Source organism: Anolis sagrei, chromosome 3 (assembly GCF_037176765.1).
Source record: "Anolis sagrei isolate rAnoSag1 chromosome 3, rAnoSag1.mat, whole genome shotgun sequence".
NCBI lineage: Eukaryota > Metazoa > Chordata > Lepidosauria > Squamata > Dactyloidae > Anolis > Anolis sagrei.
This window is the reverse complement of record NC_090023.1, coordinates 227926312-227943467: the sequence shown is the minus strand read 5'-3', so window position 1 is coordinate 227943467 and position 17156 is coordinate 227926312. Positions and strand designations below refer to the sequence as shown.

At 38.8% G+C, this 17156-nt stretch overlaps 1 protein-coding gene across 3 annotated transcripts in view; it reads left to right on the top strand.

Moving 5' to 3' along the window:
- LOC132770706 (glypican-5-like) overlaps positions 1-17156 on the top strand; it is a 445124-nt gene that overhangs the window by 318278 nt on the left and 109690 nt on the right. Inside the window, exon 8 of one of the 3 annotated variants that reach the window (XM_067465942.1) lies at positions 10490-10795. The exons of the other annotated variants lie outside the window; for them this stretch is intronic. Coding sequence (XP_067322043.1) covers positions 10490-10780 — 291 coding nt within the window. The 3' untranslated portion in view covers positions 10781-10795. Of the gene's footprint in view, positions 1-10489; positions 10796-17156 lie in introns of those variants that run through there. 3 annotated transcript variants of the gene reach the window in all.

Here is a 17156-nt window from a genome sequence, read left to right as displayed (position 1 = left end):
CAAGTTAAGACCTGTTGCTTCTCCTTTATCTAATTTGTCTCCACTTCCCCCGGCATATGTATTCTTACGTATTAGTCTAGAAATGTTCATCAAAAAATTAACTAAAAAAACCTAGGTCAACTTTTTCACAGGTTAATGCAGGTACTATACCTTAACTCATATCAAAAAATAAACCACCCCTTTCTTTAATTAGAGTGACAAAATGAATGCTTCATACATTCTGGGGAAACCTAAAAAAGCCATTCTCTCCACCACAGTGCAATGTATGGCTTAAAAAGTGGCACTAGTGGCCAGAGGTGGCTGCCCCCCTGAGGGAACACTAGTGCTCTCACCTCTCTGTGGAATGTCCCTTGACTTATCTATGTGTCTTGTCAAAATCCATAATTTTGGATCTAAAAGCTGCTCTTGTCTGATATATGAGGTTGACTTATACAAAAATATATAATATAACAGCAGCAGTGGGCTATCATGGATATAGGGGAGATGTGGAACTCCAAGTGCAGAGCTATGTTCTGATGCAGAAGTTCAGCTGATATTAATTATTGTGATACTGAATCACATATTATTCTCACCATCAGATTATAATCAGAGGGCATTTGTCATATTTCTTACCGAGAACATGCTGTGTACCATTTAGAATTGAGCCTGCCAAAAGTACAAAATAAACTTCCACTAATGCTGCAACAGAGATCCATTGTGTTGTAGTGGTTTGAACATTGGACTTCACTCTGGAGGACATGGTTCTAATATACATTCAGCTATGAGAACCTCTGGCTGATACTGGGAAAGTTACACATTTCCAGCCTCAGAGGAAGGCAAAGGCAAACCTCTTCTGAAGAAATCTTCTCAATAAAATCTGGTGTTAGATTCATCTTAGGGTCATGATAAGTTGGAAACAACATGAAAGCACCCAACAAGCAATAATACTGCAACAAAAATGGGTTTGATGTGGCTTGATGAAATGTAGGCATATTTGAGATTATGGGGAAAAATGAAAAATGGGTTTTGAAAGGAGTGCAGTGTAAGCAATTCTGACATAAAGATGGAATGTAAAGTCAAGAACTTTAGGATGATGACAGTCTCAAAGCATGCAATGGAAGGGCACAGACTGCTGGTAAAATGTTTCAGACTTAAAGGAAGCAGGTTGTGTCCGTATCAGGCCACTTGATCATTTGTCTAAACCATTATTGACTTTTCTTGTTCTGCTTGAAGGGGCTCACTTCCAAAAGCTGCAAAGAAACTAATTAACCTAGAGGGCTGACTTCAGGTTCTTTGAGTAAGGGTTTAAAATTTGTTTATTTTAATGCTAGTGGAATTATTCATTCAGCACTGAGAAGATACTGATCACATCTTATTGTTACCGGAGAGAATTTCATTTAATTTTTTTTATTGATGTGGGAGTTGCATTTTCTGTCTGCAATAGAATAAATTGACATAAATTTGAACAGGTCAAGAGCATAGTCTTAAAATATAGTTGGAGAAAGCTAGGAGAGGAATATTAACACCTTGACTACCTTTGAAAGCAGAAGGAAATACAATAGATCCCCAACTGTTCTTATCATTGTACTTTGAAGAAAACAAATGGTCTCATTCAGAAGTGTCAGATTCAACTGGTGGCAGTGTTCCATATTCTTAAAGGAAGTTATTGTTGTTGTTGTTGTTGTTGTTATTGTTATTAACACAGCAAGATGAGTCCACAGCAGACAAGATCACTCTGCTGACTGTTGTATTGGATCACATGTCGGACACTTCCCAAGTGTCTAGGACTGTGTGATGTATCGGCGAATAATGCATGCAGATCCCAGTAAGGTGGTCTTCTGCAGCTGGCAGATGGTAATTTTGTCAGTGCCGATTATGTTTAAGTGCAGGCCAAGGTCTTTAGACACTGCACCCAGTGTGCCAATCACCACTGGGACCATCTTGACTGGCTTGTGCCAGAGTCTTTGCAGTTCGGGCTTTAAATCCTCATATTGTGTCAGCTTTTCCAGTTGTTTCTCTTCAATCCTGCTGTCACCTGGGATTGCAACATGAAATTTCATGGACTTTTCTTATGTTCCTTCTATTCAATGTGTATTAGACCACTGGTTAGAAAAAAAGATGAGGAAGTTATTGGATGCCTTAGAGCCAGGAACATTTAGTGAAGTCAGTTTAAGTAGTATGTATTTGTTTTATATTAAATATTTATAATATGTTTTAATATACTTAGTGCTGATTTTAAGAACACAAGCCTTACATTGCCCTTTCCACTCTAAGTGTCAAAAACAGTAGGACTAGAATTGCATATCATTTGGAGTATGAACAGTTTCTACTCTATCTTATTTTTCTTCCTTAAAATTAGTCATCCTGACTGATACACAATCAAGAACAATTAGACATTCACCACTCTGCCAGGATTGTCAGCTAATGAAGATTACTTGGAAATGCTTTAGTTGACAAGTGGGAGTCTAAAATATCAATGTGGTTTAAACACAGGGGATGCTCTACACCAGTCATTCTCAAACTGCAGCCCTCCAGCTATTTGGGCCTCCAACTTCCAGAATTCCTGACCATTGAACAAGCTGGCTAGAGCTTCTGGGAACCTGACCAGAGCCCACTTAGTCCAGGGACCACTTAGACCAGGGCCCACTTGACCGAGGACCATTTTGACCAGAGACCACTTTCCAACATTAGTACCAAAAGGAGTGGGGCTGGTCAGCTCTGTGGAAATAAATCAAATTAGATTAAATTCAAAAAAGAGGAAGGAGGTTCGTGAGTCGGATTTTCATTCTTGCAGCCTACTGCTGGGCCGCAGCCCACAGGTTGGGAACCACTTTCATAGACAAACCTTATGTCAGTAGTTTTCTTCAGGCAGTTCTCTGGGTTCTGTTTTTTTAAGGAAAGCATACCACAGAATAACAACCTACCTCATGCTAATACTTCAAAGAGCTATTACTGTATTTGTGTTTCTCTCTTTGTTAGCATTCAGGCTTCATCCTTTCATTTCTTCTTCTTAAATCTTTAAGTATCAGCAGTGCCAACATCTGACACGAGCCAAAACATTTCAGCTTTACAAGACGTAGAACAGCTCATCAGCAAAACACATGCCTTACTGAACACCTTTCCAAATAGATCTGAGAAGAACAACAGATTGCGGCAATTAAAAGAGTCACTCAAGCACTTCAAACCACAGGTACCTCAGCTGTGCATTTCATATTAATCCAAGCCTTCCAAAAGATAAAACCTGACACCAGAAGTTCCTTTATTAAGGTTCACATTATTGGTTATTCTAGAAAACTCACTCCCCACTCTGTCCGCACACACGGACATCATACATACATTAATATACATTGAATGTGTCTCGTTTTGTAGCATTTTAGAAAAAATTCTCAGGAATGCAGCAAGAAAATACTGCTACCTAATGAGTACAATTAGTCTATGCTTCCTTGTTAAAAATATACTGATTCATTAAGTGCTGTATAAACAATGTAATATCTGTTTAATCTCTCCATGCATCCATATATTGAATGATGGAGTAACTGGGGAAGCTTAATAAGGAAATTACAGCAAGTGACATTTTATTTTAAAGTAGTCTCTTGAGCAAACATTGCAGGAAAATTTGGGTTAATGGTGTTTGCTCAAAACAGCATAGCAAAAAAAATTCTTCACACTGAGAAAAACTTATTTTCCACAATACTTTCCAGGATTGCATTGCTACTTGTGAACTTGGTTGTTCACTTACAAGCCCCAGGTTTCCTATATTTGCAGGTCTGAGACTTTAGACAAATATAAATAGATCTAAAGCTGGAAAATTACATAAGGGCTTGAGTGTATTGAGAGAATTGATGCGTTTTAGGCTGAAGACAACTGAAGAAGGGAGTGGGTCTGGAGAAGGAGCATTGTGGAGTGAGAATCAAAATATTTTGGAGACAGAGAGGCCAGTGGATCCCCTGGAAACATAGGGTGATGCTCAGGGGTTAAAGAAAACTAATCTTGAGGTCTGAAAATTTGAAATGTTTTTTAAGACTGTAACATTTAACCAGTGCTGTTCCCCCACCTCTTTTTTAATGCAGCATCTCAATGTTAAATAAAGGGCAACTGTCACCTTGCAGACATTAAAATTAATGCAAATATGCAAATATTAAATGGCCTACAGCAGTGTAGAATATGAAGTTGATCAGATTTCAAGAACAAGCAGAGCTTCTTTTTTTTAAAAAAAATTTTTTATTGAGTTTTATGTTTTATAACAGTCCGGTGATAGCAAACGTGCTGGGGAGGGAGGGTATGAGGGGGGGGGGGGTGGATGGTATGGGGAGGGTAGGAAGTTCGTGCCCCACACCAGATAACAGCCCTTCACATTCCACCCTCCACCCTCGTGCCCTTGAGTCTTCAGTTCCATTCTGTGGTGTGACTTCCCAAGGTAATCCAGGAAATTTTCTTATTCAATAAGAATACACCCTCATTCATCCTTCTAGCTGGTATTTCTTCTTCCTTCTTATTCCTTGTTTAGATGCAGGTCAGGTCAATTATTATTGGTACTTCTTTTGTTTTTATGTAGTCCTTAAAGTCTGTCCAGTCAGTTCTTCTGGTCGTTCCGTTAATTCTCTGAGATAGATCATCCATTTGAATGATGTCGAAAGCTTTTAAGATCCAGTCCTCCTGAGTTGGGGGCTTCTTTTTGTTTCCATCTCCTAGCGAGCACCAGTCTTGCTGCTGTGCTTAGCAGAAATAGGGTTTTTTCTTGATTTCTATTCAGTTTGATTTCGTTTTGTATTCCTAATAGATATGTTTCCGGGGGTTTTGGGAAGTTAATCTTTAGTATTTTTTGAATAGCCTGGTGTATCTTTCTCCAATACTAAGAACAAGCAGAGCTTCTGAAGTAAGGTCCCTTGCTCAATGCTTTGAAATCCCAGGGGTTGTAGTTTGGTAAGGCACCCATGCTCTTTGTCAAGGAAAACTAAAAATAATGTAAAACTAATATCCCTTGGATTCCATAGCATTAGCCATGGCAGTTACACTGGTGTCGAACAATATTAATTTTATGGTGTAGATGCATTCATAGAGAGCATCCAAACTGCAGAGTTGTAGTCATTTGGCACAATTTTAACTGCCATTGCTATATTCTATAGAATCCTGGGACTAGAGATTTCCAACAGAGATGGATAAATGCTTCACAAAACTACAAATTGCACAATTCCATAGCATTATGACAAAGCATTTGATGTATGACCCCATTATATAGGCAAATTTGCCCATCCTACATCGGTTCCTCTCCCCTTTTGCCATGCAACCCAACATGTACTTTCTTTGGTGGCTCCATGGCAAAAAAGGAGAAGAAGCACTGTACACACCGTGCTGGCAACACAAACCAGAAAACCTGCTGTAGCCAATCAGAATATATCCCATTCAGGGCTCCAAACCTGGATGATTCCAAATGGACATGGATATGCACATCGGCACATCTCAGTAGATCAGTTACTGGGAAAAGCCCCGTATATTGTGGTTCCTGTGTTCAGTTTCCACCTGCAATCAGTGGATCCTGTGGTCACCATCCCAGCCTTGAATGGATTCCTGTAGCGATTGTGTAGGTGCTCTGATGCAGAATGGTTCAGTATAATCTATTTCCTAACTTGATTTTAGTATCTGTGTAGAACTACATACCATCACTGTTAGAACAAATTGATTGGCAAAGCTAGTAGATGCCTGAAATAGATGTCTTTCAGGAAAGAATGCCAGAAAGAAGAGGCACATACAATTCTGATTTATGGTTTTTGTCATAATTGGATTTTTTTTTAAAAAAAAGAAAAACATTTATTTACTTCTGCCCTGTAGCTATAATCTGGCAATATTTATTTAGCTAGCATTCTATTCCATGATAGCTGGAATCGCATGAATTGTATTTCTTGGTAAAACTCTTTGAAAGTTCCCTAAAGTAAATGACAATATCTGCAGTGATTTAGAGTTCCCATATCTCAAGATTTCACCCAGATTACCAAAACCTGGCCCTTAATCTCTAGTCCCCAGTGGAAGGGTGAAGAAGAGAAGAATCTCAGGGTGACAGCATATTTTGAAAAGGAAATAAAGTATTTACTTCACATTCACTGGGCACAGGATCTCTGTGAAAGTGGTCAAACTATGATAAAAACACCTTTTCTTAAATCAGAGAGAACACCTACCTAGATCTTTCATCTTGACTGCATGGTTAACTTCTAATAGAATAATCTCTCTAGGAATCTCTAGATCCTCCAACCCAACTATATAGTAAACTTCTGCCAGGCATTGACCATAATGTTGTGCTGGAGGTTTCAGAGATTCCTAGAGAGAACAAATTAATCAAATCCATGAATAATCAAATCTGCACAAGTGAAATACTGCTACTATGACTGATTTATTATTGTAGTTGTTGTTGTTGTCTGCTTCTCCCTAGGGCTCAAAACAAGGCACAAACAACATAGTTAAAATAACTCATAATGAAACACATTCCATAAAAAGCACATACTAAAACATATTTCTATCAAATACACATATTAAAATGCACACATATTAAAGCCTTTAAACTAGGATAAGCAAAATTAAGAGATACTCCGGAATAGCGCTCATAATCAGCATCCATGCACCTAAGTGTAAATCACATCTCACAACAAAGCTGATTAAATGAATGGGTGCTCAGACAATTTACACATGCATGTTGTGGCAGGGAGGGATATGAAAACACACAACACTGGATGATTCCTCCATGAAGCTGAGAATATTGTAGATCCTGGAATCAGGTCAAAGCTACCCTCTGCAATGCATATATGCACCATCCAAACCTTGGCCAAGTTTCAGAACTTCCCATCAAAACAGGATCCCCACGAAAAAGTTTCATCGTCTGCTGGTTGTGTTAGTGTGAATATGCAACTACTCTCTGACTCCTTCATCCTCTCTCCCAGGTCCCTTGAATGTGCTAGTTCCTTGGCATTTAAAATATTCAATATTTTAGGGTTAAATACACATTGGGAGTATAATCTTATATTACAGAGGGGTTTCCAAACTAAGACCCAGATCCAGCCCTCCAAGGTCATTTGTCTGGGTCCCGCTCTAAACTTTAGAGTTAGGATCGCTCTAAGCTGAAATGGCTTGAAGGCACACAACAATCCTAATTAACTTAAATTATCTCATCTGCCAAAAGCAGGCCCACACTTCCCATTGAAATCCTGGTTGGTTTATGTTGGTTAAAATGCTTTTCATTTGTATTTGATTGTTTTTTGGCACTGCAAATAAGATATGTGCAGTGTGCATGAGAAATAGTTCATGTTTTGTTTTATTTTTCAAATTATAGTCTGCTTCCCCAACAGCCTGAGGGACCATAAATCGGCCCTCTACTTTAAAAGGTTTCAGGACCCGTGCATTGATGTCCATTTAAACCAGAGTTTTCTTTAAAAAAAAATTCACTCAGAACTCCTTTCTACCCTGAGTTTGAGGACTGTATTACAATATTAATTTCTTAAACTGCAAAGTGCATAGAGAACTTAGCAATACAAGTAATAAATAACCTTACCCAACTCAACCCTCCCCCAGTGTGTTGGCCTATGACTACACTTTGGTGTGTGTGTGTGAGGGGGTGGAATTATGAAATTGTGATCCAGAAGCACTTTATTAGAATTAAGATTGCCGCACACTGCACACTGCACTTGCCTTATAATCCGTACACATCACCTGTCACATCAGCACTTTTAATCCTGTACCCTTTACTCTGGCCGGCCCAGTTTTTATTGTGTTTTGGTGTATTGTTTACTGCTGTTGTTGTGTTGTTTTTAATATTGCTTTAATTGTTTAATTTTGCTTTAGGTGTATTGTTATGTTGTGTATCGAGGCCTTGGCCTTTGTAAGCCGCATCGAGTCCTTTGGGAGATGCTAGCAGGGTACAAATAAAGTTTAATAATAATAATAATAATAATAATAATAATAATAATAATCCAGTATATCTGATATGCATCAAATTGAGGTAATACAAAGGAAAGAAACAAGCAGAAGGGTTAAATTCTATGCATCTGGAGTCACACACCATTTTTTATAATAAACTTCACTCTAAAATATCACAACAAAGGAGTAAAAATTATTATGGCCTTGCTTTTGGTACATGGTAGGCCCACAAATGTACCACAGGTGCAGAAGTACCCAATGAAGCCATGGCTTCAAGATAAAGCCCCTAAACTAAAGGGAATGAAGGAAAGCTATTACTCACTGCAGAACATGAGAAATGTAAAGTACACTGTTTTTTATTTAAATCATAATCTCTCTGTGCCATCTCTTTCTTGGCATTTAATGAGTAGCTGCAAGAGAACTGCCTGAGGCTAAATCAAGGCTGCCTAATGTAAAAGTGGGTCATTAATATTACTGACAAGTTAACTGTATGGAAGCCCTCATCTTTTTTTGCATAAATGATCCTTTGTTGTAACAAATAATTGTGACTTTCCATACAAGCTGCATATCCATCTGAAGAGCTAGCGTACAATCTGATATTTGTGAATATTTAAATAAACAGGCTAAATAATGTAGATTTGTTTTAATTCCAGTGTTGATTAGGTCTGCATTTATTCCCCATGATAAGAAATTGCTTATTTAATAGTTTAAAAAAACAAAAACCTCAAGCCGTCATATATTTCCCCAAATACAGCTTTTTTTTTTACATTGCTGAGTATTATTAATACAGGAAATCTGCCTGACAAAAATACAGCTTTCAGAATAACTTTGCCTGGTCTGGACCTGCTTGTTCTGACTATATTTCCTGGCTGTGCTGATATATGTCTGCATATTAACAAGATATTAAACTTTTATATTTAGATATATAGTAGTATAATTTTATTACATTGGGTATTTTTTTTTGTAGTAGTAAGATGCAGCAACAGGCTAGCACATATAATTCAGTTGTGTCTTTACAGCTTTTCTCTTCTACATATTTTTCTATTTTTCATTTGAGCATTTAGGAAAGCATGAATGAAAGAATTTAAACCCAGAGCAGAGAAGTATCCCAAACTCCTCCTGTGAGATCACACACATCATGTGACCCCTTCTCTGGACAAGTGACGCCTCTTCAGGGACAGTGTGGAATTTTATTTGCAGACATCAATTCTCTATACATTGCACTCGTGCCACCCAAAGGAGATCATATGGCACATGCAAGTGGCAGGGATGTACAGTATGTCCCCACTCATACAGTCTCATGCCACCTTTTTGAATTGATGAATAAGTCTCCATATTTTTAGTGGGTAGCATGCATGACAAAGTTCCAGTTTCAGTCTCAAGCATCTCTAGTTAAAAGATCTCTGGCAGCTTAGCTATGAAAGACCTAGCAATTTGGACCCTTGAGCTCATTGTAATATGCAACAATGGGCTGTATGGATCAATGAAATCATGTTGTAAGAAAGATTCAGATTCACATATGATGCTTTGCAAGCATTAACCTCTCTTCCCTAACGCACTTGAATCTGGAGGATATTTTGTCTGTTTGACCTTGAAGAAGATGTTGGTGTGCACCGTTTTTGCCTCTGCAAGTGAGACAGAACATATAGGACCTCTTCACACTGGTTGCCGGAATAGCAACGCATTGTGACAAATCCGGCAACCACTGCCGCGGAGTGTGGGGACCCTGTCACTCCACCCCTTGCATCGCTCAGATTACCCGCAAGGTGATCCCACAGGGGAAGCATGCTGCTGATTCTTCCCCCATCTGATGAGGGCAATAGAGCATGACATCTGTGTGACCCTTCTTGAGCAGTCGTATTGTTTGTGTGCCTTTCCACCTTTCCATCAGTGTGTTGGCATGGCCCATGGGTAGACTAGGATTGTGTTGGTTGGCCTATCCTGTCCTTTTATGGTGTTTAAAAGGATATTTTACATAGTTGTGTGTGCACAGATTTTTTCCCCATACGGCCATTAAATTGAGAATAGAAGGAATACTCGAAAATATTTAGAAATTAATCCCATTTCTTGGCTGACTTGCATGCTTTTTTGAACCTGTAAACAAAACAAAAGAGAAAACAGAAGAACGTGATCACTTCACAAATCATGAAGGGCCCTGGGTTTTTTGAATAAAGTATGCTGCTTCCCACTATCACTTGGGAACATTATCAATAACCATCCAATGGATCTTTGCCACCACCCCCCACCAATGCCATTGAACATCTGGTGAGGCACTGTGCTGAATAAAGTGGGTAGTGAAATGCTGGAGTACCACAAGATGTGGGAAAGGGCAAATGCATTATTACAAGTGAACAGTCAGAGTGGAAGGTAGGAGGCATCGGAAGCCTGAACATGGGAGCCACCAGGCAGAATGAGTGGCACGTTGTGAATGGCAGACCCAGGCCCTACAACCAAGTGGCCAGAGGAAATGGAGCATAATGGCTGGCGAGATCAAATAGGGTGATTGCCTTCCTGAGACTAAGAACCTAAAACCTGAGTTGTCTGGAGGGAAATACCTTATGAAGGAAATGAGACAATGCCAATATGATGACTTTGTTTCCTTTATAAGGACACTGACTCTGGCCATTTAGCATTTTCCCATTGCTTTTCTCTGCTGTCACCTCTGATTCTGATGATTCGTCATCCACATTGTCATGCTGGAGAAAGAGAGCAAGAAGAAAACCTTTGTTCCATAACATTTTCAATACCTTTTGCCATGTTTTTTCAGACTTGCTTAAAAACATTCTCCTTTCTGTACAAGTCTCCAACTAAAACACTGATTACTCAGATTCTGAAGACAAATTTGCAAAATTTATTGATAAGACTGTATGGCTTTCTGACCAGATCCAGGGAATGTTAAGTGTTGACATGAATTTATAGTGCAATACTATTAGTGTGTACTCAAAACTAGACCCTACTGAATTTAGTGAAAACTCAATAGGATTTAGTCTCAGGTAAAAGTGCATTGACTTGCTGTTCAATATGAATTTCCTTATATAATTGGATATTCAGATAAAGCCATTTGTTTTCTTGGTAGCTGCACAGCATAGAACAATGTATGTGGTTTTATTAATTTGACATTGCCCAAGACTTTGTCACTAGAAAGGGCAAGATTATTTTCTCGCACTGAAGCAAGAAATGTCAAACTTTTCAAATTGTCACGAAAATGATCCACCCTAATGCAGAGCTGGGAAACAGATAATTATCCAAACACGTGGAAGAGAATTAACATGCACTCGAGCATGTCCTGAACATTTCCTTCAGCAAACAAGGAAAGTAATTGCCGCCTGAGCACAAAAAAGGAGAGACGTTTTGTTCGCCTCCATCAGACAATTTAGAGGGAGCCGCTGTTTACTCACTTAACCCACCAGAACATGCCTTCTCAAAATGGTGCCATTCAAGGAGTGATGGAGTGAAACGAGCCTCCTGATTGCAGACGCTTCTCATTTCACACTTCTTAAGTCTGATCAAACAGAATGTTCTTGCCCAGTTATTAGAAGACTAAAGCTGGCAGGTGTGAATGCTTAAGAAGGATAGCTTTATCACAAATCAAAGCTGATCAGCCTTTATTTCATAAATGTCTTCTAGAAATCCATTTGCCCTCCTATCCATGTAGACTCGATAGGGTGGAGGTGTGGCACAGTCCTGGATACATTTTTCTCATTAGAAATTTGGAATAGTATAAAACCATGCTTACCAGGTTTCTGTTTTTTAGCTTGGTGTTTATTGTTAGCAAGGATATCTTTATAGGAATTTGTGAGGCATTGCTGCATGGTAACTTCTGGTGGAAATTGTTCTTTTCCATAGGGTTTGCTATTTTCACAGTTTTTTGTTTCCATGGTACATTCAGGGACATATTCCAAACAGATACTGGTAACACACTGGTCTATAGCTCTCATAATACCACAGACAATATGGATCCTTTTCCAGACTGGAAATCATCTTGCTGGGCTAGACCAAAGATTCATGTAGTCCATGCATTCTAATCATGGATAATTGAGGACCTCCAAGAAACACATCAGAGCATGAAAGCAACAACCAACCTCTTTCATGCCTTCCCATACCCTGGTCTTTCCAGATACTTTGAAATATAACTCTTATTTGCCTCAGACAGCATGACTGGTGGTCAAAAATAGTGAGAGCTAACAGAGGCGGCCCTAGGTAATTTTCAACGGTAAGCAAACAGTATTCCCCCCCCCCCCCAACAATGATATATATTTTCTGTTCGCCGTGGGAGTTCTGTGTGCCATATTTGGTTCAACTCCATCATTGGTGGAGTTCAGAATGCTCTTTGATTTTAGGAGAACTATTCATCCCAGTAACTACAACTCACATATGTTAAGGTCTATTTTCCCTCAATAGCGCCTCAAGAGCGCCCCTGGGCAAAATCAACTATACTGCAAATGCTTACTTTGCTTAATGGGTTGGGCCGCCTCTGAGAGCTAAGGTTCAAACATCTGGAAACTACCAGGCTGAGAGACAGACCTCTATTGTTTGCTAATCATACCTGAATACTAGAAAGGATGCTACAATTTTTTGTGGACATCAGTATTACTATTAATATTTATGTTCCATCTCCAAAGATATTCCACATTCATACCCCAAAGGTTTTCTATTTATAATCTCCTAGTTGATAATGACAATGACGATGATGATTTCTTTCAGTAGCTTATATTCTGCCTTGAAATTCTTTCATGAATAATAATCATAATCATCACCATAGTAAAAATACATAATTATGCTAAAATACATTCCTTAAAATCACATAGTAAAGCATACACATATTAAAATACATGGAACAAAAATTAAAACACAATAAATATAGACTGGCTTCTAAAACCAAACAGGAATAATATAATCTCACTATTTGTTTTTATGGCACATGATTGCAATTGTATGGCTAGCTACGTAGGTTTATGCTTCATTGAACTCAGTGGTGTTCACTTCTGGCTGCCTAGTTTCTACTTGTAATAAACTTTAATAAAAGTCTGATCAAGTGTTACCTTTAGTTTTTACTTTAAAATGTGTATTATCAATGCGAAGGAGCCTTATCACTCAAACTGATAGGCTCAAGTAGGAATCCCATAAAATAAAATAAAAACATACCCAGCATTTATCCTTTGATAACCTCTGTGTTGTTCTGTAGAAAATACAATAAGCTTTACTGTTGCTGCTTGTCTAAGAAGCAGGATCCATCACTTTTTCCTGTACTCTCAACAGCTTATATCAATGTACCTGTTCTGAAAAAGTGAACAAATAATGCTTGATAACTCCCAGCAGCCTTGATTTTTATTATTAAAAAAATATCGAAAACAGCTGACAAAACCATTTTTTTAAAAAAAGATGGCAGTGGGTCATAGTGATTGATAAAGACTAATACTGGGTAAGCAGATGTAGCATAGTATAGCTTAAGGCAAAAAAAAAATCCAGTTGAGTGGATCAGATGGAAAAAGTTGTTTTAAAAATGACCTAGCAGAAATGAGAGAGAAACAAGCATTTCAGATCTCTTCAGTCAGAAATACAGTATCATATTCAGGTGAGCCATCCCTTTGATCTGCTTATTCAGCATGGTTTTTCTGACTAGTACTGGCTCTTCAAGTGCTCAGGCAGAGGTTGTGCTATTTCCTGAGACTTTCTCCTTTGGAAATTTTTAGCACTGAAAAGGTGATCTTCTGTAAATGAGGCATGTGCTCATCCTTGCAGAAAATGTCAGGAAATTCTGTGTAGACTTTCCAGCTGGGTTAAAGTTATGACTCTGGAAATCCTTTTATAATTTTCCAAATGACATCTACCTGTATATGGAAACAAATGGTTTTTATGCTATATATAAACAGTGCTTGGAAATATTACTAATTTAGGTTGTGAATCCCAGAATCTCCTAACCCACACTGGCCGTACTGACTGAGCGATTCAGGGAACTATAATTCAAAATGCAGTGGCATCTGGTGGCTCCCAGGAAAATAAGGTGATGAATCCACTCTTGGATTTAGACTTAATCTTAAAGGAGCTATTCATGGTGGCAGACTATTTGGGGATAAGGTACAATACTTTGTATAATTTTTAAAAATGAAAATCTGGAACATATTTCCCCTATTCAACATTGTATCTGCCACCATAGAGCTCCCTGCATGATGATGCAGACCTGTACATCCCTGCCTTACAGTCTCTGGGAGTCTGAGACACAATTCAATTCTTATCATTGTTAATGATTACTGGGACTTATGGGAATTGAAACCTAATCTCAAAGGGTTCTCACCCCTTCTTTGGAGCAGCCTTTCTTGAAATCTAAGGGTTCCCTTTGATGTCACAAACTCCTGTAACAATGTAGAGTTCCATGAGAGCAAGAAAAAAGGATAGGCTGCATTGGTGCAACATTCTCCCTGTAAACATTAGTGCCTGAATAATGTTTTCTCTTGGGCTGTGATAACCAGAATTCCCCAGCCAGCATGACCACCATGCTGGTTAGGGAATTCTGAGTATTGTAGTTCACAAAAGCATATCACACTGTCTATGTATGGTGCAACATCACCAGTTTAGACTCCTTATGCCTCCTCTACTTTGTCTGAAAGCCTCCCAAATAAATATTTTTGTTTTATTTTATCAGGGCCAACATGGTATAGTGGTTTCGGTGTTGCACATGACCTCCGGGAAACCAGGATTTAAATCCTTGGTCATCTATGGAAACCTCCTGAATGGCCCTGGGCAAGTCACACACTCTCCATTGCAGAGGAAAGCAATGTGAAATATCCTCTGAAGAAATCTTGCCAAGAATAGCTAGGGATAGGGCTACACCATACATTAGGAGTGAGTTAAAGGTACAGAACAACAACAACAACAACAACAGCTATATTGCAAAGTAGCTCCCATCCATAACAACTGCTTATAATGAAAAATAATCTTTCATATTAATTTTGTTGAAAACTGGATTTAAATAAACCATATTCCTTTTGTGTGCAAAAAAATATAAACGTGAATGTGTGTTTTTTGAAATATGTGTTTAGTTCTACTACTATAAAAAGCTCATCCTTATAAAAAATAATAAAAATGTTGCCTTAAACCTTTCAGAGATTCAAGTGACAACATTGCTGGGCCGTTTTAAAATTTGGAAAGCATTATTAAAAACTCAAAGTAACATCTGATTTACTTCATGGTTCCCACTCAGTTTTGAAAAATATCTGCCCTGGGCCTCATGAAGCGCTTGGATGGTTGACTTTCAGCTTTTAGGAAAGAATGGAATATGAATAATGCAAGAAAATTTATTACAAAATATATCCCCAATCTTTTAATCAGTCAATCAGTTAATCAATCAACATTAAAAATTAAATATTGGGGGTAGAGTCACCCAAGGAAGGGAGCTCCTCTGTGATCTAGTGATGGTATGTTGTGCCCCCAAGCCTTGGATAGATCACCTCTCTGTTTTAAAACAAGCGCCTGCTACCTAAAATCTGGACTGAAATAGAGTAATAGGAATCCTGCAGGCACCAAAGCTCCCATAGATGAAAATATAACTTCTTTTTTATCTCTTACCTCTAAAAAAAATCACGTTACAGATAGAGAGCCTCTGAAGTAGAAGACTTGAAAGTCTGCAAGATGATGAAAAGATTAACAGCCAGAATCTATACCTGTTTACTCAGATATAAGTCCCTGCAGAGTTCACTGGGCCTTACATTATAGTAGGCGATTCTGGAATTACAGCCGTTAACAATGATGTGGAAAAGAATAAGTATGGAATGCAGTGTATGCTTTGTAGGGAAATGAATGCCATGCATTTTATCAAGAATATCAAGACTGTTCAAAGAACTATTTTTATAAAAATTGATTTTCTTTCCCTCCTTTTCAGAGAAAGTATTATTTGACAGTATGGGATGCTCATAACCTTTGGATAATATCAGGGAACTTTAATATAACTGTTGAAATATCTGATGGATAACTTAGGTATCATATGGGTCTTCCAGAATTATGATAGTCCCATATGAATTCAAGCCATTTTTTCAGACCTAGGGCCCTGACTTCTTCTCCAAACCAAAGTGGTACACTGATGTTTTCCAGACTACAGTGATTTAATAAAATACATTATAGAGACAAAGTAGATGTAACCCTGTTTTTAAAGGATGAGAATCGTGCTTCTAAAACCTGCCAAGAAGCATATTTTCCTCAACAACAAGGCATGTAATCTCCCCATGTATTGTTTTAAACTCTAAATCCAACAAATTGATCAATGATTTTATTCATATCCCACCCTTTCCCCAAGAATAGAACCCTAGCTAGCTAAATTCACATATCACCAACAAAAGGCAAGGGTATAACACCAGTTTCCTTTCACTGTATATGTTGATAACATCTGGCTGTGCATACTGGAAGGAGGCAGTTCCACTCACAGGAACACCCAGGAACTGAACCTAATCTCCAAGTCTACCAGAATTCCTCACCCTATAGTCCATAAATCAGCTGTTCCTGTGCTAAACCAGTTCCTTGCAGCTGTAATGAGGGTGAACAAATTGAAGCATCACCCAGCCAAGACAGAGGTGCTCCTGGTTAGTCAAAAGACAGATCTGGGAATAGGGATCCCGCCTGTTCTAGATGGGGGTCACACTCCCTCTGAAAATACAGGTTCGTATTTTGGGAGTACTCCTGGATTTAGCCCTGAACCTAGAGTCCCGGCACTCCCCAGCATTGATGGGGAGTGCTTTTGCATAGTTAAAGCTAGAGCACCAACAGCACCCATTCCTGGAGAAGTCAGATCTGCCTACATTGGTAAAATCCTTGGTTACATCTCAGTTGGACCACTGCAATGTGCTCTATATGGGGCTGCCTTTGAATAGTGGTCAGAAATGTCCTGGGGCCTCAGCCAATGAGGGGCCCATCCCTTCCCTTTCCCTCCTCCCTGAGCTCTTCCTACTTCCCTTCTTCTTTGGACATCCTGGCTAGTGATACCCTGGGACATGGAACATTTTCCCAAAATAAGGAACTGTCCCTTAAAATCTGGGGCGCCTGGCAAACCATTCCAGGCACAATTCAAAGTGCTGATTTTGACCTATAAAGTTGTATATGGCTTTTGTCCTGGGATTTTGAAGGACTGTCTCTCTCTACAGACCTGTCAGATATCTAACTTGTATTTGTTGTACCAGGGGGACCCTGCTGGCACAGTAGGTTAAACTGCTGAGCTGCTGAACTTACTGACTGAAAGGTTGGTGGTTCTAATCTAGGGAGTCTCCTGCCGTTAACTCCAGCATCTG